Source organism: Peromyscus leucopus, chromosome 6, assembly GCF_004664715.2.
Source record: "Peromyscus leucopus breed LL Stock chromosome 6, UCI_PerLeu_2.1, whole genome shotgun sequence".
In the NCBI taxonomy this organism is placed as follows: domain Eukaryota; kingdom Metazoa; phylum Chordata; class Mammalia; order Rodentia; family Cricetidae; genus Peromyscus; species Peromyscus leucopus.
This window is the reverse complement of record NC_051068.1, coordinates 117,002,503-117,026,227: the sequence shown is the minus strand read 5'-3', so window position 1 is coordinate 117,026,227 and position 23,725 is coordinate 117,002,503. Positions and strand designations below refer to the sequence as shown.

The 23,725-nt window shown below is 44.6% G+C and overlaps 2 protein-coding genes across 3 annotated transcripts; both read right to left on the bottom strand.

Moving 5' to 3' along the window:
• Positions 1-3,036: 3,036 nt before the first annotated feature.
• C6H1orf52 (chromosome 6 C1orf52 homolog) lies at positions 3,037-10,534 on the bottom strand. Its single transcript, XM_028876884.2, has 3 exons — positions 10,008-10,534; positions 9,245-9,443; positions 3,037-4,089 (listed from the first exon to the last, which is right to left on the bottom strand). Exons 1-3 carry the CDS (start codon positions 10,278-10,280, stop codon positions 4,019-4,021), a joined length of 543 nt encoding a protein of 180 aa, XP_028732717.1. The 5' UTR covers positions 10,281-10,534; the 3' UTR covers positions 3,037-4,018.
• Positions 10,535-13,831: 3,297 nt separating this feature from the next.
• On the bottom strand, positions 13,832-23,486 carry Bcl10 (BCL10 immune signaling adaptor). 2 transcript variants are annotated; one of them, XM_028876885.2, is made up of 3 exons: positions 23,228-23,486; positions 17,038-17,326; positions 13,832-14,410 (listed from the first exon to the last, which is right to left on the bottom strand). In XM_028876885.2, the coding sequence occupies exons 1-3, from the start codon at positions 23,282-23,284 to the stop codon at positions 14,058-14,060; spliced, it is 699 nt and encodes a 232-aa protein (XP_028732718.1). In that variant the 5' UTR covers positions 23,285-23,486; the 3' UTR covers positions 13,832-14,057. The 2 variants fall into 2 exon arrangements, with proteins under 2 accessions (XP_028732718.1, XP_028732719.1); XM_028876886.2 differs by lacking the exon at positions 23,228-23,486 and adding an exon at positions 22,714-23,131.
• Between the last annotated feature and the right edge of the window lie 239 nt (positions 23,487-23,725).

The window sequence follows — 23,725 nt, the reverse complement described above, 5'->3', positions numbered from 1 at the left end:
AAAATTAACCCTCTCATTTGTTAACCTCAATAACAGGCTTTAACTGATCTGTAGCCACGGATGGCACAGATAATTGCACTAATTAGTTTGGTAGGGAGAGACAGAGGGGTAGGGTGCTTTGGGGAACACAAGCAATTAAGCTGAATTGAAGGAGGAGGAGGGGAGGGGACGGAAGGAGGAAGGAAGAAGAGAGGAAGAGGAAGGGAGGAAGGGGAAAAGGACAGAGGAAGACAGGAGAGAAGAAGTAGAAAGAGAGAGGAGCTGGAGGAGAAGGGGAGGAGGCAAGGGAAAGAGGGAGGAAGGAAGGGAGAAGGATGGGGAGGAGGGAGAGGCTAGAGTGAGCTGATTTACAAGTTTGATGTATAGGCTCCAGGTGGATGGAGGAAATTCTACTGCAGGGCTCTTGGGCTACTTTCCATAGTTAGGACAGAATCTGAGGTGAAGGCCCAAGGCTGACCATGGTGAGGAAAGGGAGCTTTCTATAGGTAGTAAGAGAGCCACCACAGGTGTGTGTGTGTGTGTGTGTGTGTGTGTGTGTGTGTGTGTGTGTGTGTGTGTGTCCAAAGTTAAAACTAGGAAAAATAGCAACAGGGTCTTAAAACTTCCACAGTACTGACACCTCTAGAGTTACTTCTGCGTTGGCTTGCTTGTCCTTTTCTGGCAAGATCACTTCCTTAGTTGGAAGTGATTCTTCTGTTATCCCATGGCACTTTCCCGTGGGATTCTAAATTTAAAGTGTGAATACAAACTCCAAGGCATGCCAGAGAGGGTTGCTGGGATCTGAGTGCCCTTTAGAAGCAGAGGCAGGTAATTATGCTAGGAAAACAGCTCTCCTCTTTCTTCAACGTTGTGCATCAAATCCTGTTTCTATTCTTTTTTCAGGAAACGTTAAACACAGGGCCAGAGAGGGGAGTTTCAGCCCCAGGGTACCAGAATACTACAGACATTTCAAGTCTGGGTTGTAAGCCTGTCATCTTATGAACCTAAAAGAGAGGTGATGCTCACACCCAAGACAATACCAGCTGCGGGAAGGCTGCCCTCACACATCCTGTGGGTACTGGTGTCTAGGTGCTACGACTTTAAACTCAAGCCCTAATTAGAAAGGAAAGGAATACCAGCAGACTTTCAGGGAGAGGTTGTGGTTGCCTGGAGACCTTTGACTTTGCAAGACAAAATAAGGGATAGTGGCAATCTACGTGTCAGCCCTGGGTCTGATCCCCAGCACTGCCATACATGAATACGTGAAATGCTGGATATGCATATTCACATCGTTTGTCTGTCTGTCTGTGGTAGAGATTGAACCCAGGGTCTTGTAGACTTTGTACACACCAAATAAGCACTACTGAACTACATCCCTACCCTTGAAAACTGTTATTGGAAGGAGGATATAGTCTCAGACTTGCTGCTTTAAGGCTCTAGTTAAAGATCTCTTTTTTTTTTTTTTAAATTTATTTTAAGTGCATTGGTGTTTTCCCTGTGTATATGTGTCAGATCCCCTGGAACTGGAGTTACAGACAGTTGGGAGCTGCCATGTGAATGCTGGGAATTGAACCCAGGTCCTCTGGAAGAGCAGTCAGTGCTCTTAACCACTGAGCCATCTCTCCAGCCCCCTAGTTAAAGATCTTTAAAATGAAAAGCCTAAGTCCTTGAAATGTGCATTAACTTTCCTAAATCATTTGCATGTTGACTTTGTGTTAAACTGGTCCATCTGAAAGAGGCTTCTGGCACATTAGATCAATACTGCAATATGGCTCCTATGGTCAGTTTTGGATTTGTTAATTTAAAAAAATTGATTTAACTTTATTTTATATGCATTGGTGTGAGGGTCAGATTCCCGTGACTGGAGATAGTTGTGAGCTACCATGTGGGTGCTGGGAATTGAACCTGGGTCCTCTGGAAGAGCAGCCAGTGCCTTTAACTGCTGAGCCATCACTTCTGCCCTGCTTTAATTCCTTAGTTATATGAACCAAATACACATGAATTAACTAGTTACAGGTGACTTCTGGCATTCACTTCTCAGTGTAGTGAGTGCTCTGGCCCTGGAGCCGCACTGCCCGAGTCTCCCTTGAATAAACTGCTTTTTGCTTTTTATTTTTAAATCTTTAAAAGATTTAAATGTTGATGTGACTGCCCCCCCTTTTAAACATAAAAAAAAAAAAAAAAACTATGGGGAGAGGTGCACATGTGAATGTAGACTGGAGGACAATTGTGGGAACTGGTTCTTGTGGGTTTTAGGGATTGAACCCTGGGTTGTCAAGTTTACAGTTTACTAAACCCACTGGGCTATCTCCTCCACCCATGTAAATTAGTCTCTGTACCGCATTTTTTTCCCTTGGGAAGTAGTCATAATCCCTCTTACCAGGTTAAACATGTTTGTGCATCTCGTGAAGAACACAGCACAAAGCCTGGCCCACAGTCAGGATCTGGTGTGTTTTGGCTAGTAACTTGGTATTGAGGAGTGAGGTAGTGGGCAGATAGAAATGAATCCAAGAACACAAAGGAGGGAACACTTGAACTCTGGGAAAGTCGCCTGGGTCTCCGGAGAAGAGCCAGACCAAGCAAAGGGTATAAAGCAGAACATAAAGATGCATCTGAACAGCACATCTGGGAACTGTAAACCATCTCTTGCAGCTGGATGAAGAGCTGTGTGAGAATATCATAGAAATGGGAGGATGTTTCCACCAGACCTATGAGATGGTACAGCATGGGGCAGAAACCGAAATGTGGGAGGTGGTTTTTGACAAAGCATGTGGGGCCTTTGAGACAAGTGGAGATAGATAGAGCTGGATATACAAGACTGAGGCAAACAGAATGGAGTATGCTAGTCTAGCGAAGCTGGAGGAGGACCCAGGGAATAAAGGGCCTAGGAAGGAGACAGACTAGAGATTCGTTTTGCACTGCTTGCTGTACACAGAGCATTGACAGGAGCTGGCCAAAGAAAGCATGCAGCGCAGCAGCCGCCAAAGCATTTACCTAGCATGGACAAGACTTGGGCTTCACCCCCAGCCCACAAAATAAACAAGGTGCTCAGTTAAATTGGAATTTCAGATGAATTTTTAATGTGTCTTATATCACATATACTCAGACTCAAATTTAACTGGACATGCTCTTCTTTGCTGAATCTGGTAATCTTTCATAGAAGAGCCTATCTTCAGCATATTTAATGAGGAGATGAAAAAATAATCACACTATAAGGCATGTATGGTATGTTAAGTGCAGCTGATAACCAGGGCAGGAAAAGACCGCCCCTAACAACAGAAGTGTATGTGGAAGAGATAATGTTCTTGGAAAATGCCTGAAGTCTGCTGAGAGGTCAGGTAGTTTAATCTGACTCTGGAGTCAGAGTCCTGAGTGAATCTGCTAGTCTCCACTCACTGGCTGTGTAGCCCTGTCCAGTTCTTCTAGCTGTCTTCATTACAAAATAGGATACTAATATCTACTTTACAGGACCATTGGAGAGAAGTATGCACAAGGCACCTAAACATGGGAGGCTCTCCCTACATGCTAATCCCTACCGTGAATTAAAAGGTCACAGGGCAAACAGGCTGCTTGTTACAAACACTTGTTAGTGGCATACAATAATAGCAATGTTGACGGAAGTAATTTTATTTCCATGATCATCTATTTACACTGTACAGACACTAATGAAGAGCACCCACAAGTTCACAGTACATTACAATATATTTACTTTAAAAATAGATTCCTTTATAAAAGGTCCAAAGAACATTGGCATGTCCATGTGACAAAACTCTCAAAGCCTGTCACCAATTCTGTGATAGCCAGAATGCTTCCAAGTACTGTCAGTTCACAATCACAGGTCACCATTAGAGTTGTAAATACACACAGGTTTTAAATAAAAACCTCAGTTCTACAGTGGAAAGTCTTGAGGCAATACTTGTTAGTTCATTAACATAAATACTCTCATGGAGATGTCTGTCATGAGAACCACAAGAGCAAACACTCCAGCCAACGACACATCTCAGGAGCTCTGTAGCCCAGTGTTCTCGCCACTGCCCCTCTACTTCTTCTTCTTGGCTGCTTCTGGCTCCACTCTTCGAGCTTTAGATGCACGCTCATCTCTGTCATCATCTTCAAGTAGGAAGAAGAGAGTGTCATTAGTGAGTCTTTAAAAAATCAACACAGAACACTCATTTATTAGCTTTATACCAAAAGCTCATCAGCTGTTTGAAAGCTTACCAATAAAAACTAAATACTAATTCTTAGAACCCTGATATTAAACTACATATGGAAACAAGCATTTTTTTAAATTACAGCAATACAACACTTGTAAATTAACTTCTTAGGGACATGTTAATGTGGCTTAATTTATCTTTTTTTTTTTTTTTTTGGTTTTTTGAGACAGGGTTTCTCTGCGTAGCTTTGCGCCTTTCCTGGAGCTCACTTGGTAGCCCAGGTTGGCCTCCAACTCACAGAGATCCGCCTGCCTCTGCCTCCCGAGTGCTGGCATTAAAGGCGTGCACCACCACCGCCTGGCCGGCTTAATTTCTCTTACTTCACAAAAACCAGCTTCTTCTGAAACAGCTGGTCGGTCCCAAACTTCCCAGTGCACATACTGCATCATTTAGACACACACCACACTTCGTGAGAATGGAGCAGTTTCCTTCTACAGAACATGCATCACCTGTTAGCCTCACTAAGTGGCCAGCAGCTGTACTTTTCCTCTCCGATTTCCTCTCCCAGTCTTATGATCAACCCACCGTATGTTCTGACGTTAAAAGCACAAGTGAAGGGTCAGAGAATCTCACAGGTATCTGTTCAAATTCTGGACCATTCCTTCCTAGACAGTCAGAACATCTTAAAAGCAACAGGGTAAGCAGGCTCCACCTTCACATTAAGGAAAATCTGGATGAGGAAGACTACAGAACCTTACAATAAACAGTGCCCGCTCCCCCACTGCTATTGTCTATGGCTACAGAAAATTTCCATGAATAAAAATGTCATGCCTGAAAAAGTGGACCTTTTCACTCTATTTGTAAAAAATTCAATTATGTGGTTCAATGTACACAGGCTGGCACAGACTAGCTGCTAATTCATATCTCCCTAAGCAAATGTGTGATGCAAAGAACTCCAGCCAGGTGTGGTGGTGGTAGGCCTACAGTCCTAGTACTCTGAGTTCTGAGACAGGAGGACTGCTAGGAGTTTGAGGCCAGCCAGCTATACATAGCAACATCCTGCCTCATCGGTGGCCCCACTCCAGAAGAATTCCGTATAGATACACACAGCTTCTGACTGCCTTACTTCCATGGTACCAGGGACCAAATCCCATAGCCTTATGCCTTCCAGACAACCACGCTATACTGACCACCCTTAGCCTTGACTTTACTCTGCTTTCTCTCCCCTCCCCTCCCTTTCTTTCTACGGAGCCTAGACTTGCCTGATTTCATAATTCTCCTAACCTCAAGCCTTCCAGGTATTAAGATTACAGACACAAGACTCCATGCCTGGAGGAACTTTATTTTCTTGATCAACAGCATACCTAAAGTCCAAAAGGTATAGTATGGTGACATATAAAATATTTTGATGCCTTAAGATCTTCACATTAAAAAAATTAGGGAAACTGCCGGGTGGTGGTGGCACACGCCTTTAATCCCAGCACTCGGGAGCAGAGGCAGGCGGATCTCTGTGAGTTCGAGGCCAGCCTGGGCTACAGAGTGAGTTCCAGGAAAGGTGCAAAGCTACACAAAGAAACCCTGTCTCAAAAAACAAAAAACAACAACAACAACAACAACAAAAAAAAAAAAAAAAAAAAAGGGAAACTGCCAAGGTCAAATCACAAATCATGTGACAAAAATCTGTAATCCGGGCTGGGTCCAAATGCCTGAACCTCCTGCTTCCTGAGTGTAGGGAAAATTGGTGTGAAGCCACCATACCCACTTCAAGCAAACAAACTATGGTTTTTAGCTGGAGTTTAATTATCAAATTTACCTTGAAATTATTTTCAGAAATAGTAATATAAAAGTTAAAAGCATTTTTTTGAAGACTACTATCAAGCCACACTATTAACACACATTAAAAAGGGACATTTCTGCTTTTATCCTGTCACTTAAAACAGGTAAATCTACTGATAAACACTGAAACCACTTACTACTACAATTGGAAAAAGGAGTTCCCATGAGTGATCAGAGCAGGAGAGCTCCTGTCCCCTAGCGTCAAAATAAGGTACTGCCTTAAAAACCAGCACAGAAATAGCTTTCTGCTTTTTTGTTTTTAAAAAACTAACCCTAACAGCACAGACACACTGGTGTGAAATATAATTTTCCTATTACACAACTTGAATCACCCAAGGTACACAACATTAACTTAACCTGTGAACTTTTACAATTAAAACAAAAGTTAAATAAAAATCACTTGCTCCATTAGCTGGCTTTACAATTATTTGTTAATAACGCTATGAAAATCTAAGTTTTATTTCTCTGTATTTCATGGTCACTAATCAAGCAGCCCTGGAAAACAGTGAGAGGCAAGGCTGGATCTAAACTTTCTCAGATCCTCTAAATTCTGGAAATCAGTGGCAAAGAAGAACAAAGGAAGAATATATAGGATAGCCATATAAAAGCAAGGTAACTCAATGATGAATTTAAAATATAATTAAGTGGGCAGACTTTCCAATACACGCTTCATTAATGACAAGCTATAGGTAAACAATGTTGTCAGGGGCTGGGGAAGTGGTTCTGGACATGAATTTGAATCCCTGTAGTCTCTGCAAAAAAGCCTGACCAGTTAAGACATCTATCTAACCTCAGTGCTCCCATGGCAATGTGGGAGGGACAGAGAATGCCCAGCTCAAAGGCCAGCTAGACATAGTATGCACGCATGCATATATACATACATAGCAGAAAGTCTCAAACAAGGCAGAAGACAAGGCTGACACCCAGGGTTGCCCTCTGACACACATACAAAAAGAAAATGACAGACAAATTAGCATGGCAGCCTGCAATGACAAAAAGTCACTTCTCAAAAGGAAACTAGTGGCTGGGGATGTGGCTAAGTTGGTAGAATGCTCACCTAGCATGCACATAATGTTCATGCAGGGTGGCACACACTTTTAATCTCATTTTGGGAGGTAGAGGCAGGAGGATCAGAAGTTCATGGTCATGGCTACATGCTGAGTTTCAGACCCAATCTCTAAACAGGTGGAGGCATTTATTACAAGAGTTAGATTCAATAACCAATGCTTAAATCCAAATTAACAATTTAAGATTTGTCAGCCGTTGTTGGCCCACGCCTTTGATTCCAGCACTCAGGATCCTGGGTCCTCATGCCTATGAGGAAAGCACTTTATGACTGTGCTATTTCCTCAGTCTCAGAACAACCACTGAGTCATATGTTCCAGCTTTAACCCAGAAAAACGTTTGGTCTTTGTGTCTTTTCAATTGCTGACATTCATTTTCTGATCAAAAGAACAGAATTAGCTATGGAAATGTGGGCGTTATTTGCCATTATTTGAATTTCTGGTAATTGAAGCCAAAAGTTAGAAAAAAGATAATCCTTGCTTACTTGACTATAATTCCTGGCCTTTATCATAAAGGTCCAGAGATGTAAGAACGCTAGACTACTGCAACCTGGATTATCAACTCTGGTCCCTTGAGAAGAATGATTACTTCTTAAACTGTGAAAACACGATGTGACCAAACCTTAGCTTAATAAGGCACAGATGCTATCTCAAGGTTGAATTTGAAGTCCTATTTTCTCAGTTCCCAATGGTGTGAACTCAGGCAAATTCTCTCACGTCAGACTGTTTCCTCATCTACAAGACAGTGATAATGAACTATGGGTCACTCTTGTGTCAGGCTGTCAATATTAAATTAGGAAACGTGTATGAAACATTTACTCCGACCTTGGACAAGTTATAAGCTCTCATTCTGTATTTCCCTGTTCTGATTTTATAAGACTACATAAGGATTCCTTATTCAAAAATACTTTTTAATCAAAGTGCCATACATAAGAGGTATTAAAATTCACACTTTGTTTAAGATCTTCAATAAAAACCTTGACATAGTATATGCCCACAGTCCTCGCTAGATGAAGGCAGGAGGGAGTTCAAGGTCATCCTCAGCTACAGCAGGAACCCATCTATTAAATGTCTCTCTGTAACGCTGGTCCTTGTAGTGGAAGATCAGAAATCTGTTTAACTAAAAAGGCAAATGGCCTTTAATGGTCTAAAATGCTGAGCTCAACTCTACAGTCATTCAGTCACAATGTGCTACTAACTATGGACCCACACAGAGGACCAGATCCGGGATTTCGTAAGGGAGAGAGCATATGAAGAAATAACCACACACAACTATGATGAATTAGCAGCACTGGCACATCCCAGGTAAAGGAGAAGAATTACTATCAAGAGTGTACTAGAAACTGTTTGCATGTTGGATTTTGTAAGATGAATGGCTTTATCAGCCCAGAGTTTAAAACGTTCAGTCTAGACTAAGGTGAAAAGTACATTAAAGCCAGGAACCCATATGAAAGTGTGCTCCACTCAGTTCTAAATTTCAACATCTTCAAATGCTGGAATGGAGCCCTTCAAAAGGATGGTGGTGAGGGGGACTGGGTGGGTCACAAAGAAAGTGCCAGCTCTCTTCTGTTGGTGGAGGTTTTGGGGCAAGCCAGTTACACAGTCAGATATAAATTTTAGAAGCTTGAGACACAGAGAAGCAGGGGTAAGAGTTTGCAGGCAGAGATTACTGTGGTAGTCCAAGAAAGAGGTGAAATTATGAGATTACCAACAAAGGCAAGAAAATCAAACCAGACTATGGCTGTCCCATGCACAGCTGATTACATTCTGACGTCCTCATTTCAGCTCTACCGCACAACTGTCTTAGTAGAAATGAAGCCTGCAGCATGTCCCAGCTGCAGTTCCCGTCACCCGTGAATTAACACCCGCCGCTCTAATAAGGCACCCTACAAGCATGTACCCTGGAGACTTCCGAGACTACTTTCAGGCAGGACACATTCTTAGATCTTAGCAGAGCAGAAGCTGGGAGTGGTGGCCCATACCTTTCATCTTACCACTGAGAGGCAAAGACAGGCTGGCCTCAGAGAACATCCAGGTTACACAGCCCTTGTCTCACACAACATAAAACAAAAACCCCGAAAGATGGAAACGACTTCTTGTTAGTATCCAAAGTCAGGTCTTCCAATCAATCCACCAGGGTCTCAATTTTGCTCCCTGAGTGCGCACTCCTTAAAGAAGCACCATGGGCTGCAATCTTGACAGCACTCTTACCCGATTCCACGGTCTCCTCCCCTTCCGGCAGAAGCCGGGCTTTCTTAGCATTCTGTGGGGCATCATCACCATTGTCCTCATAGATGTTCGACCATTTTATTGCCATGTCCAGCTCCGGCGGCGGCGGCTTCTTCTCAGTAGTGTAGGTCTCTGGGGGTGGCACATAGTTGGACTTCCAGACTTTGAATTCCTTTGGAGGCTGTTAAGTAAGCACATGAAGAGGCCCTGTGACGAACCGAGGTCCCCGCGATGGATACGAGCGCGCATGCACCTCCCTGCCGACTGCTCATCTTTCCGGCTGGCTTTTTTTTTTTTTTTTTTTTTAAATCCTTTAGGCTTAAAAGACACCCTTTTTTTTTTTTCTTCTCCTTCTATCAACATCACAATACTGTTCAGTGAAAAGTCACAGGGTTCCCTGGATAGATAAAGCTAATAACTTTTAGTTACCAAAGAAGGATCCAGTCTCAGATACTACGGCCAGGCTGACCCCTCAGGCGGCTGCGGCAGACACTGTCTTGGCGGCAGCAGCGCAGGCACTTCGGCGTCAAAGGGAAGGGGTCTCGGGGAGAAGCTGCAGCGGGGGGCGGGGAGTCACCACCGTTAGTCGTCGCCCGGCTGGGGGCCCCGAGCGCGGAGGGGCGGGCCCGGGCTGACACCCCCCGGGGTCCCGGGGCCGTGGGGACGCGCGGCCCCCCGCGGCGTGCGTGCGTGTGTGGGGGGCGGTCGCGGGGCCCCGGGGCGGCCGCGGGGCCGGGGACCTCACCTCCTCGGGCGCCTTCACCACGTGCCGCTCCCAGTCGATCTGCTTGTTGAGCGGGTTGTAGAGGAAGGCCGGCCGGGTCACGCTGCGGAACAGCTCCTCGGGGCCCGGCAGCCGCTTCTCCGCCGGCTTCCCGCGGCCGCCCGTCGTCGGAGCCGGCGCCGCCTCCTTGCGACCCCCGTCTTCCGGCTCGCTGTTCTCCTCGCCCGACGAGTCGGAGCTGCTGCTCCCGTAAGCCGCGAAGTAGCTCAGGGGGTCCTTCTCCTCAGCTGCCATGACGGCTGCGGCCGACCACCCTCTCGGCCGGAAGCCGGAAGCTGCGACTGGCCCCGCCCCGTCGCTGGACCGGCAAGTGATGCATTTGCGTCCCCTAGCGGCGGTGCTGCGCACCTACTCCTGGGCGGAGGGAAAGAGGCTGGAGGCGGGGATCCCACAATCCCGAGCAAGGTTACTTTTGCTTTTCCCCAGAGAACCCTAGGATCTGTACCAGTGGCCACAGCCAAACTCTCGGCTGGTAATTATGGCACAGAAAGGCCAGGCATAGTGAGGCATGCCTATGATCCCAGGTTGAGGCGGGTGGGCTGCTGCAAATTTGAGGGCCAGAGAGGTGTACACAAGGGGCTCCTTGCCAGCTTAGTACTATGTAGGAGACACTGTCTCAAAACAAAACGACAGTAAGAACAAGCATGGAGGAGTGGGATCGCACACTTCTCACCCCAGCCCTTGGGAGGATAGGGCAGGAAGATTGCCACAAGCTAGAGGCCAGTGTGGTAATTTTACCCCCTCTCCTAATGAAGTTGGTATCATTGTATCTATTTAGATCCCAGTTAAGGATCCCTGGTCAAAGTCGACACATTCATTAACAACTTGCCATTCTGAATGATTTTTTTTTTTTTTTTTCCTTTTTTTTAGACAGGGTTTCTCTGTGTAGCTTTGCGCCTTTCCTGGGACTCACTTGGTAGCCCAGGCTGGTCTCAAACTCACAGAGATCCGCCTGCCTCTGCCTCCCGAGTGCTGGGATTAAAGGCGTGCACCAACACCAGCCAGCTTTATTTATTTATTTTGGTTTTTCGAGCCTTTCCTGGATCTCGCTTTGTAGACCACGCTGGCTCGAACTCAGAGATCCACCTGGCTCTGCCTCCCGAGTGCTGGGATTAAAGGCGTGAGCCACCACCGCCCGGCCTTCTGTATGATTCTTAACTTTTTTTTTTTTTAAAGATTTATTTATTTATTATGTATACAGAAGAGGGCACCAATTCTCATTACAGATGGTTGTGAGCCATCATGTGGTTGATGGGAATTGAACTCAGGACCTCTGAACTCAGGACCTGTGGAAGAGCAGCCAGTGCTTTTAACCTCTGAGCCATCTCTCCAGGCTGATTCTTAACTTCTGAATTCTATGGGACAATGCAGTGAGTTTGATGATGGAAGGGGCTAGACTGCCTTGTTCATGTTTATATTCCTAGTATTTATTTTGGTGGCTGTCCACGGACTACATCAATGGATATTATTGGGTTATAATTTATGAGAAAATAGGTCTAAGTGTTTCCAAAATAAGTTCCATCCAAGTACCTAGACTGACAGAGACAAAAATGTTCTCAAAGTACAGAGTGCTGGCGTCCCCCAAATCATCCTCAGTTCTGGTGTGGAGGTGCGTATTTGGAATCTCAGCCCTGGGGAGATGACAGTGAATGCCTGAGGATCAGACATCCCAGGCCACCACAGGTTACTGCGAAATTCTGTCTCAAAAACCAACCAACCAGGAATGAGAGCAAAATGGATAAGTAAAACAACAGAATTTCCAGAAAACTCGAAAGCAGCATCAAGATGCTGGGATGGCAGAGTCTCTTGGACAGGAGATAGAAATCTCTAGCACTACAAATAAGGACTCAAAGAGTTGATTAGCAGGGGCTGGTGAGATGGCTTGGTCAGTGACGTGCCCGCTGCACACATCCGATCACCCAGTGTGGGTTCCCAGCACCACACAGAAGCGGGATGTAGTGGTATACATTTGTAACTCTAGGGCATGGGGGAACAGAGCCAGGAGGACGCCAGGATCTGCCAGGCTAGCCAAACGGTGAGCTCCAGGGTGAGCCAGTCGCTGTCTCAAAAAGTAAGATGGAGGGCAACTGAAGACACCAGACATTGACCTCTGGCCTCCATACACAGGCGCGCACGCGCGCACACACACACACACACACACACACACACACACACACACACTACACACAGTTATTTAATAAACAAGTGAAAATGTAAACAAAACTAAAAAGCTAGATTTAAAACAAAACAAAGAGCTAGCCTAACTTAATAACTGCCACCACCATCCTGGCCTGTCTAACCCTTCAAGTACTATGCTAAGGATGAGTCTCTTCATGGAACACCTTGAAAAGCCTGAAGAGCTGAAAGCAGCCCGAGACTGCTCTGTTCTTTATGCCCCAACAATAGACATTCTAGAAAAGGTCAATGCTTGCTAGGACTGGGATGAGGGGAGGCTGAACAGATGCACCAGGAAAGATTTTTTTAAAGCAGTGGAATTAACTATTTGGTTATGACACTTTTTGGGTAGATTTGTAATACATATTTCTAAAAACTTGCAACTTATACAATGGAGGACCCAAATATGGACTTTGGTTAATAACAATGTATCAATGTTATTGGCTCACCAACTTTAACAAGTTATCAACCCAATAAAAGAAGTATGGGAAACAGGGAGGAAGAAGTATTTAACAAATTATTTTGCTCAATTTTTCTGTTAAACCTACAACTGTACAAAAAGCATACTTTTTAAAAAAGCAATAAAAAAGTGAATGCGGAGGTATGATTTGTATACTGTGTTAATCTGGTTTTCCTGAAAAGTAACTTTTTACTACTGTATCCATTAACTTAGTAACAAACTATATCCAACTGAGTCACATCTTCTCAATTTATGTTCCCCTCTTCCTCCTCTTCTTCCCAACACTCCCTCACCCTCACCACTTCTGCAGACAGTCTAGACAGTGGACTCTGGCTGACCTTGAACTCACTGTGTAACCTCAAACTTACAACGCTCCTGCACCCAAGACCCTCCTGCGCCCAAGAATGTACACACACACATCTGGCTTTGAAATACTGTTTTCTACTTTAAAAACCAGTATAAAAAAGGGTCAGACATTTGGAAACCAGACATTTTGAGTTTTTGACTCTGAAACATCACTACCTTAAAAAAAATTTTATTGTTAATAGCAACTTTTCATTTCTTAATTTTTAAATAATAGAAATATACAGGAGGTGGGTATCAGGAAATATGTAAAATTATAATTTAAATGAAAACAATCAGCATTTTTTAAATGTGTAAAGTTAGTCAAACTTTGTAATACAATAAAAACTGATGTAGCTAGTGGCTGCTTGATGAAAATATTAAAAACACAATTGTCACACATTCCAAAATCAATTGTGCCAGTTACTTTATAGACAGACTGTGGATTCCAGACAGTCGCACCAATTGGCAAGAACAGTCCAGAGTGATTTTTGACCAACTGAGGTCACAGGTGGCTCAATGCCATCAGGTGTTTCTTTAGAACCCGAAGGCTTCTCAGAACCAAGGAGTGGGAGATCCTCCTTAGCGTTTGGGCAGCTTGTCCACGGCCTGGCTTTACTGCAAGTCAGAACAGCTTCCTGCTGAAATGTACTGCCAGGTCACTGGGAAATGATCTGAGAATTTGTAGCATAAGTGTGCTGAGAAACAGTATTCTCAGCCCATGAGTTGATTTCTCAAATTGAGAAGTATTCTGATAAAATTAGTCTTATAACATAAGAGTTAAAAATACTAAACATCTAAAAATTAAAAAAAAAAGACAATATGGAAAAGTGTACACCCGTGATTTACACCCAGCTACCCCTAGAGTGTGCTCTTTTACTCTAACAAATCCTATTTACAGAGAGTGTACACTGTGATTTAAAAGACACATATCGGATATGAGTGAACTTTCTATAAACTGTGAGTGGTTTTTATAAAAAGATCCTATCATTTACAACTTTTCCATCACTATTAAAAGACTAGGCAGTGATGTGTCACTGGCGTGAAAGAGCACGTGATCGTAAGGGGAGAAAGATTTCACTTGAGTTTCCACAAGATCCTCCTTCCAAGCGCAGATCTGGGGGCAAAGGGGGGGCCCCGGGGTCCCCAGGTCGAGGAAGGGTGGTTGAGGAGAAGCTGCTGTTTTCAGTTCTGCCAACTTCCAGGACTGGCAAATTCAGAGATGACTCGGTAGAGAAGAAGGGGGTGGTGCTGGATTCCCCCTCGGGATGGTACATGACAGTGGACGCCGCTCTCTGTTTTTCAGAGAAGTTGCTCTCATCTGAGTTGGACCTGGAAAGGTTGTTGGCTCCAGCTGCAAAGGGCTCACAGCTGCTGCACTTCAGGCCTGCAACAGAACAGAGAAATGCAATGAGAAAGCCTGCAACAGAACAGAGAAATGCAATGAGAAAGCCTGCAACAGAACACGCAGATGCAATGAGAGAGGAACCAGCAAAGGGACGCCCCCCACCTTGTAACTTCTCAACGACTGTGAGCTAGTCACAATACAACCCAAATTTGTTGTATGAGACAGGTCTCCTGTAGCCCAGGCTGGCTCCTGCCACCTCCTCCTCTGCACTAGGATTTCAGCTGCAATTCACAAACGCTGTCATCAAAATCCACTCCAGTCTCATTTGCTTTTCTAACAAGAACACTCCGATTTACATATTCAAGCTAAGGACACCATCTCAAAGCAGCTAACTAAATGCCCACTGTTCACATTCAACGATTACTTGCATAGTTAGTTAATGGCTGAAGGATGGTGGTGGGGTAGGAGGCGAGAGATGGCCAGATGTTACGAGCACTGGTTGGCCTTCTAGAAGACCGAGTCAGTTCCCACCATCCACATGGTGGCTCACAACCATCTGTAACTCCAGTTCCAGGGGATCTGATTTCTGGCCTCTGCAGGCACCAGGCACATAAATGAAGGCAAACAGCTCAGACATATAAAAACAAATCCTTAAAAAAAAAAAAAAAAAGCAGCTCCTATAATTTTTCATAAGTGACTTTCACAGCTAGTTTTTTTCCCCCTGTTGAGAGAGGGCTTTACCGTGTAGCGTAGGTTAGCTCTGCACTTGTTAAGCAGCCCAGGATGACCTAGCACTCTAATTCTTGCTGCTTCAGCCTCCTACCATTTTTATCTAAGAAACATTCATTAGCATTCTGCAAAAAATATTATTACTTGATAAAAATAAAATGTAGTCAGGCATATACTCCAATCTTACAAGCCAGTCAATGGCAATTAGTGCTTCTTGAGTACCAGGATGTTAGAACTGAAGAGGATTTAGTGGTCACCTGAGACACTCGCTGTTACTGTTAGGGTTGAGAAAACAGGCATGAACAGGTGCCATGCAGAGCGGGGACTGCAGGTAGACAGCGACTGTCCTATGCCTACCACAGAATTCTATCATGTCCTACGGGTCTACTGGAACATTAGCCCCAGCAGGAGAATGCAAACACCATCTTAGCACTTAGCACACAGTCAATGGAGCTGTCTACAGGCAGAGGAACCCCTGGGTTGACAATTAGAGGTAAACCCAACAAAGTCTAAAAGCGAATTTGCATGCCATCTTTTCTGCTGATAGTTTCAGTATTAGAGACAACCCTTCCTCCATGTCTCTCTCACTGGTTTTTTGAGACAAGGTCTTAGAGAGTAGCCCAGGTTGGCCTCAAAAAAATCAGTCCTTCTGCTTATGTGTCCCAGGTGTATACCAGCAAACCTGACTCAGACATTGTTTATAAAGCTCATGAAGGGGAGACATAAGGAAGACATCTAGATTTGAGTTTCTTATGGACAGCTCCTTAAATGACTCACCGCTCTATCATCAATATCAAGAACAGCAGGCGCAGTAACAGCCCAAGCTTACGTGTGTGTGTGTGTGTGTGTGTGTGTGTGTGTGTGTGTGTGTGTAAGTAAAACTCAGTGTTCTGGAGAAATGGGGCAGGGGTGGGAGGAGCATCTTGGGGATTTCAACTAAGCAGACAGTCCTACACAGCACCCCATCAGAGAGTGCCCTGGGCTGAGAGTAAAATGGGAGGTGACTTGCTCCTTTCTTGCTAGTCTCAGGTCCCATGCCTCTCACAAATGGACTGGTTTTAGGTTTAGAGTCACATATATTTTATGCATGAGTCTTATAAGCATGTGCCAATTACTGCTTTTGATCAACTGGTGGGAGAAATCACCAAGAAAAGCTCAGCTAAACTTAAAATTCATCACCTTTAGCTCGTTCTTAGGTTGTTAGTCAGGGTCTCTGCTGTGGAATAATCCATTTGACTGTGAAGATTTGGTGCTGTGATTTAATAAACAAACTGACTCGCCAATAGCCAGGTTAAGGTTAGGCAGGAGAGCCAGACTAAGAGAATGCTTGGAGGAAGAAGCAGAGGGAGCAGGAGATGAACAAGCCATACTAATAAAGTTACCGCCACGTGGCACAGCATAAATAGAAATATAGGTTAATTTAAATGTAAGCGTTAGCTAGTAATAAGCCTGAGCTATTGGCTGAGCGTTTATAAGTAATATTAAGCCTCTGTGTCAGTTATTTGGGACCAGGTGGTTGGGACAGGAAAACTCTGCACACAGGTCTCATTCTACATACCAGGCTGACCTGGAACTCACAATGTAACTCAGGTTGGCTTTGAACTTTTGGCAATCCTCCTGCCTTGGCTTTCTAAGTTTAGGAATACAGGCATAAGCCACATAGCTCCTTTTCTTAAAATGTAATGTAACCGTGTTTTCTGAGTTTATTTCTGAATGGATTACATTTATGGCATAGTTTAGAAATAAACTTCTACAAACACTACTGTTAAGTGAATATAAATACAGCCAACTGGGTTTCTATCACTTTTGTAACATGATAATATATCTGGCAAGAATGTAAATTGAATAGAATTCTGAGCCTTAAGCTTTTGGAAAGAAAAGGTCGCCTGTGACTTTTGAAAAGTGCTGTTAATTCTTTGCTGTACAGCATTAGTTACCTTTGAGATGCTCCAGTTTTATATTCCGTAGCTTTAGCACTTCATCTGTTATCTTCTGAATCAGGAAGTTCTGTGTTTTCTCCCTGCGAATGGATTCTACAAGAGTGTCCAGTCCCTTAGGGTTTTCCTGTAAGTAGTCTAACAACTTTCCAGCTCTTTTTCTACTTGAAGTTCGGCAAGAAATTTCCTCCGTGTCTTCTCTACTGAGTATTTTTTTTGCACGTAGATGATCAAAATGTCTCTCGGCTATGATTTTCTCACACAGGTAAACACGTAAATTTTCTAAAGCCTAAGAGAAAAAAGAAAACATGCTTCAACATTATTTTGTAACACGCAGGAAAATCACAGAGGTGACCGGTCATTAGTTAGGAATCTTAACTAGTATGAGGCAATGTTCTAAAGTCAGGAGGGCTGGGCCTTTAAAATGCATGCTAAGTAAGATGATGTCTAGGTGGACACAAGTGGGTCCCACACAGTCCTCACAAACTCTGCCCAGTTCTGTTCCATCTTTCATATTTCATAGCCCCTGAAAACTAAGACCCAGTAATGGGAAGAAGGCCTGCAGAAACAGGAAGTCTGCAGATTGTCACCTAGTTCAGGGTTAAAAATAAAAACAAACTTCTTTATATTCTAGTAACTATCAAGTAATAACTTCAGAATTAGTACCAGAGAGGACAACTTGGTGTGGAGTCTCACAATTTGCAACTTTTTAGTGTTTGTTATTAATTATTACAGCACTTCAGTATGAAACCATTAAAAACCCACAAATCTCTGAAAGGCCCTTATGTCTCCGCCTTGAGGTCAGTTTGGAAAGCTATACAACCCACTGAGTCAGTCTTTGTGGGAGGGGAAGAAAGGGATGTAAAGAGAGGACCATAGGAGGGCCTGCTGGAGAAAATCAAGAACAAGGAGACTAGAGGAAAGCCCAGATGAAGGGAAGCTAGTTCAGGCTGGTCTTTAGTTACGTTTTTACCTCCAGTCTTCATTAGTGTTAACTGAAACACAAAAACAAAAAAGTGCACACATCAGTGGGGTAGCATGTAATTAATGCTCATGCACACACTGTGGAGTGTTTAAATCAGGTCCACGTTTGTCATAACAAATGGGAATGATAATCTGACACATGACCCTGGGCAAGTCATTTAACTCCCCTGTGCCTGTTTCTGCATGTGACGTGATAGTTCAGAGGAATAAATTAATATATGCAAAGTGCTTAGAAATTGCATGGGACAGAGTAAGTGATTGGTTCTGTTAGGGACAATGATAGTGGTGATTAATTTGACTCACATTTTAATGAGTTAATAAGGCAGTGGAAGATTTCAGTAGAGCCTGGTTAGAAAATAATGGCAGGAAAGTTGTCTCATAGGTTTTTGTCTACTGAATTCCCACACGCATTTATTTATCCACACAGCAAACTTTTTATGTCTAAGTTCCTAGCATGGATATAAAAAGATGAACGAGATTTTCACACTGGATACAAAGGGCTCCTGGGGAATACACAGCACACACAAGCCAGTATGATAAGACCGTGTGATACAGCTCCAAAGAGAAAGATCTTCGATCAAGAACAAGGAGAGCACAGGTGTGCAGCTACCTCCAGGCTCTGGGGAATTTACTGAGTCATGAAGACGTGCAGTGGGAAGATGCTCAGCCACATGATGCATCTGAAGGTGGTAAGGAATGACGCTGGGAAGGCAAACTGGAGTTAGATCATGGAAGACTTTTATAACATGCTGAGCAATGTTTCTTGTAAGCCAGAGGAAGAGTCATCAAATGTGTATAAATAAAAAGCAATAGGGAAACTTTTAGAAAGGACTGGAGAACCAAAATTGGGGTCAAAGGAAACAATTAGAGAGTTGTAACAATGACAGCACAGAAAGCATTCTGAACACACTGAACACTGTGGGTGTGGAGTGAAAGATTGTATTTAAAAGATGAACTTGAAAAACTTCTCCTATGGTCATTTTATCATGTATGCTGGCAAGTCACAAATGTTTGTCTGTTTTCCACTTTGACATCTCAAGGCATTTCAACATGTGAAAACTAAGTTTATCTTCCTTATTATTTTCCTAGTCTCAACTCATTTGGAATTCCTACAATCCAATCAACCCCAGTTCTTCTCCTTCCCTCCTGCCAATCACCATCACTTCAGCACTACTGCTGACACTCAGGTCCTTATATCCTGTAGGGACCGTTAACAGAAAAGTAACATTTCCTAATTCCCTCCTCTTTCTCAACTCTCTCTGTCATACATCTACTAGAGTTTTACAAATTTTCAGAGAAAACAGAACTCTGAACTGTTATATACATTACAGCAACACTGTGTTCTGCCTATGACTTACTGGGTATTCCTGAACCACAGCACAACAGTTAAGGAGTTGAGAGCCCTGGGACTGGGAAGATGGCTGTGGTGAAGAGCACTTGTTCTTGCTGAGGACCTGGGTTTGCTTCCAAGCATCCACATGGAGGCTTACAATGATCCACAACTCTAGTTCCAGGGGATCTGACACAGAGGTCTGTCTTCTGACCTCTGTAGACACCAGGGACAAACATGGTATATAAACATTCACACAGTCAAAACATCCATATTAAAAAAAATCTAAGAAATAATTAAGAAGAGCATGGCTCTGGAATGAGATAAACTTCTGTTAAAATCCTGAATCTGCAACATACTTTGATAGGTGGTACAAATGACTTAACCACTGTACCTTCAGGATCTTCCTCGACAAAATACGGATAAAGAACTAAACCCATCTAGGAAGACTAACTGGGATGGTGTGTCCAATATCTCTCTCTCTCTTGTTTTGTTTTTGGAGACAGGGTTTCCCTGTGTATCCCTAGCTGTCCTAGAACTCACTCTGTAGAGCAGGCTGGCCTCGAACTCACAGAGATCAGCCTGCCTCTGCCTCCTGAGTTCAGCCTAGTCTCTTACATACAGTAAAAGTTCAACCACCAGTGACTATTGGATCATGGTAGGCAAGATTCTTGATAGTACGGTTCTGGCCTATCTCTCCAGCTTAATTCAGCAGTACTCTACCCAGGACTTTGGCTCCACCTACAATTGAGGACTGCCACTGTTTTACGCTGTTATGTGTCTGATTTTCTCTTTTCATACCTTAAGCTCCTCCTCATCTTTTAAGACTGAGGTCACTGGTCATCTCTCGAGAGCCTTACCTTAACATCCAGGATGAGCCAGACCCAGCTGTCTTGCAACACCAGATTCCTACTTCTTTCTCTCATCTCCCAATCCATCCCCAGACATTTCTGCTGTGTCTTAGTGCTCTTCCTGAAGTCACCAATGACCGCCCCTGTTGACAGAGCCTTTCCACCGTCATCTTATTTGGCTTCTCAGAGCAGGGACACAGCTGCTAACTCCTTCCTCCAGACACAATTTCCTTGCCAAACAAGTATGACACTGTCCCCATTTTGTTTTGATGTCTATGAAACTTTTCTCTGTACCTCTCATCCCCTCTCTGGGGTTCTGCTACATGGCCCACCTGGCCTGGAACTTGTGATCCTTCTGCCTTAGCCTCCAAATGACTAGGACTGCAGGACAGCACCTGAAAACTTCTTTTTACAGGGTCTCAAACACCTCATCTGCTAGTTCTCAAGTTTTTCAGCATCATGCTTGTATTTCTACTTTAGAGCTATCTCCTGATCTTCAGAACTACTCTTCCTCAATTTCAGTTTGTGGCCAAGTCCCATTATGCTCTTAAAATGCACCTTGAACTTCTGCCTTCACCCTGATCCAAACCATCATCATCTCTCAGTATATATTCACAGCCTTTTCCACTTTTACTCATCTTCTAGGGCCACAGAAAAGGCAGAAAGATCTTTGAAAGTCAAACAAACAAAAATCCTATTGATTCCTTAGCAAGCCTGTACCAGCAGAAAAAAAAAAAAAAACAAGTCCTTCATGAGTTTACTTAGACCACCTTCCTCATTGTATTTTTCAGCTTTAATGACCTATCTATTTAGAGCAGGTAAGAAGCAGGAATGTTATGTTTAATGCTGTAGACATTACACTCCAGAGTGCAGTGTTTTGGATGAATGAAAAAGTCATTACAATATTTTGAAATTATCATTGTATGGCTATTTCTCTTCATTCCAGAAATTGAGCTATTTTAAAAACAGGATTTTGTCTTGGTTCTTAATTTAACTGTTAAAATCAAATAACATGATTGACTTCAGAGTACCATGGAATCTCTATTTATTAAAATGAACAAAATTAAACCAAAAAAGGACACAGATGAAAAGGGGGAGGAGCACTGGAGACACAGGTGTCCCAGGGGATCCCCACTAACATGAGGAGGACACGTACCAAGACCTCAGGGGATGTCTGAAACCTCATGGTACCAACCCCATACCCAAGCTCTCTGCCATAAAAACTAATCCAACAATCAAGACAGCTAAGGGGCTGACAGGCAGGTAACACACAGTGTGACGCACCGGGGAAAGGTGCAGTGGGATGGTGGTACAAGATCTTACCATGCTACTTAGAAGAGTGCTCAATTTGTACCATATCGACTTATCAACGACTTATCAAATTCCTGTTATTTTGACAACAGCTGACTACACGCAACAGAAGCCACAGAAAGCAAACCCGGCAAATGACAGAGCCTTGTGTAAACAACTTCCCACCATTGATCAAGACAGACAATACAGAAGGAACACCAAACAGTTTTGGAGGAAAAATAATGAGAAGTTCAATTTTTGAAAATATAAGAATAACTTGTACAATACTGAAATGTGATTCCTAGTAAACACTTGGAAATAAAGGTCTGGAGTTTAGAAAGAAGGAAGTTGAAGTTATGTGGATGAATTTTTAAGCTTGTCATAAACACTTTTGACAATAGGATAAATATCGGAGAAACAATCGTTGCTATAGACACCTTGAAGCTCATCCATAGTTTCTCTACAGTTAAGAACATCTGACACAGGTCTGAGCTGGAACTGCCGGGGTGGGTAACGTCAGCGACCCACCTGGAGCAGTAACAAAGGTCTGGAGCACTCTTCTCCTCTGTAGCTGCAGGCAGGTCTTGTCCTGCTTTGCCAGCTATACAATGGAAAGCAATTCTCTTCCTTACAGGTTATTTTAAGGATTGTGAGAAAATTCCAAAACTGTGTGAAACAGAACTGGGAGCACAGCCACCACGCTTTAAGTGCATGGTTTACTGGCTTCTTAAATAAGACTATAGCAGTTATTAAAGATCTAGTCTCAAGTAGAATGTAAGGCTTTCCACAGTAAATGCCCTTCCAACTCCACTGAACAAGGAAACCACAGCACAAATCCCAGTCACACCATTTCCTTCTGGTAGTGAGCACGCTAATTTTAATTATGGGTACAGTGCAATAAACCTTACAAGGGGAAGGTATCGTAGAAAAAGGGATCTGAAGCAGACCAACGTCTTCAACAACCTGCTGTCAAGTTTGCAGACTTTCAATAGCACTATGGTGCTAAATTAGAACAACTATTGTTTTTAATGTGAATTCACGTATATTATCTAAATGGTGCTTATCTGATATTTTTTCTGGCAAAACACGTAGCTAAAGGAAAAGGAAAACCATGTCGTGCCTCAAGTCATTTTTCTCAAAGATTAATGTGTATGTGCAGTTCTGCGTGGTCTAAGCAGAGGAGCGTAATTTAGCTAATAACTGAGTATTTTCAACGTTTACCTGGGCACCAAGTCTCGCTAGACGCACGCACACCCCCTTCATTTAAATACGTGGGCGTCCCAGTACTAGGGGAATTCCAGGCTGACTTTCAGCTGGCGAGCTTTCCGCAGCCCCCCGGACAGACGAGTTTCACCCATCTGCTCCATCGCCTGGGGACACCTGCCCCGGCCGGCGTCTGCTCGGGACAGAGACCTCCGGCGGCCCGAGGCCAGCGGCTCCCGCGGGGGTGACGTGGGGTGGGGGATCAGCCGGGTGGAGAGCCAGCGGCGGGAAGCGGACGGCAAAGACACCCCCAAGCCGGCGCCGACAGGCTTCTCCGTGGACTCACAGGGCGCTGGTGGGTCGCCTCCAGCCAGCTCCCGGGATGCAGGCAGGTCGGCGGGGCCCCGACCTCGCCTTCTTCCGACCTCAAGTTCCTCGTCGCTCGGCTCCGGGTTTCCGCTTTCCTCCGCCCCCGCCCGCCCGCCCGCCCGCCCGCCGGCCCCGCTGCGCCCAGCCCGGCCGAGCTACTCACGTCCTTCTTCACTTCAGTCAGGTCCTCCTCGGTTAGGGACGGCGCAGGAGCCTCCATGGCCGAGGCCCGGATGGCGTCCTTCCGGCCCGCGCCGCCCCGCCCAGGCTGGAGGGCTCCGGTCTCCGGGAGTCAAGCTGGGACTTTGGGGACCAGGCACAGGTCCCGGGGAACGACCCGCTCCGGAACGCAGAGGTGTGGCTCTCAGCGCCCCACTTCCGGTTCCGCCCCTGAGGCCTGAGGCGCCACTCCCCGCACTCCTCAACGTCCCTAGGCTACAAGGCCCGGCTCAGGCGCCACCCCTCAGCGAGGCGGGTCTACGTTCAAGCCCCGCCCCACACGCGGACTAGCCAATCCGTGCTAGCCCGCGGTTCTCCTCGTCCCTTCTTCCGGCGGGGCTTCGCCCACGGAGGCCGTCTCTAACCACGCCCACTCGTTATTTGCATACGGTTGCGGATTGGTCTCCCAAGAAGGAGTCGTTTCCGTGGGCGGGGCCTTGGC

What these genes read in the sequence shown, in the direction of transcription:
- Bcl10 (XM_028876885.2), bottom strand. Translation starts at nt 23,284, where the DNA reads ATGGAGGCTCCTGCGCCGTCCCTAACCGAGGAGGACCTGACTGAAGTG. An exon ending in TGACTGAAGTGAAGAAGGAC is followed by an intron (nt 17,327 to 23,227) that starts GTGAGTAGCTCG and finishes TTTTTCTCTTAG; the next exon opens with GCTTTAGAAAATTTACGTGT. An exon ending in AAAACTGGAGCATCTCAAAG is followed by an intron (nt 14,411 to 17,037) that starts GTAACTAATGCT and finishes GTTCTGTTGCAG; the next exon opens with GCCTGAAGTGCAGCAGCTGT.
- C6H1orf52 (XM_028876884.2), bottom strand. Translation starts at nt 10,280, where the DNA reads ATGGCAGCTGAGGAGAAGGACCCCCTGAGCTACTTCGCGGCTTACGGG. An exon ending in TGGTGAAGGCGCCCGAGGAG is followed by an intron (nt 9,444 to 10,007) that starts GTGAGGTCCCCG and finishes CTTACTTAACAG; the next exon opens with CCTCCAAAGGAATTCAAAGT. An exon ending in GGAGGAGACCGTGGAATCGG is followed by an intron (nt 4,090 to 9,244) that starts GTAAGAGTGCTG and finishes TCCTACTTGAAG; the next exon opens with ATGATGACAGAGATGAGCGT.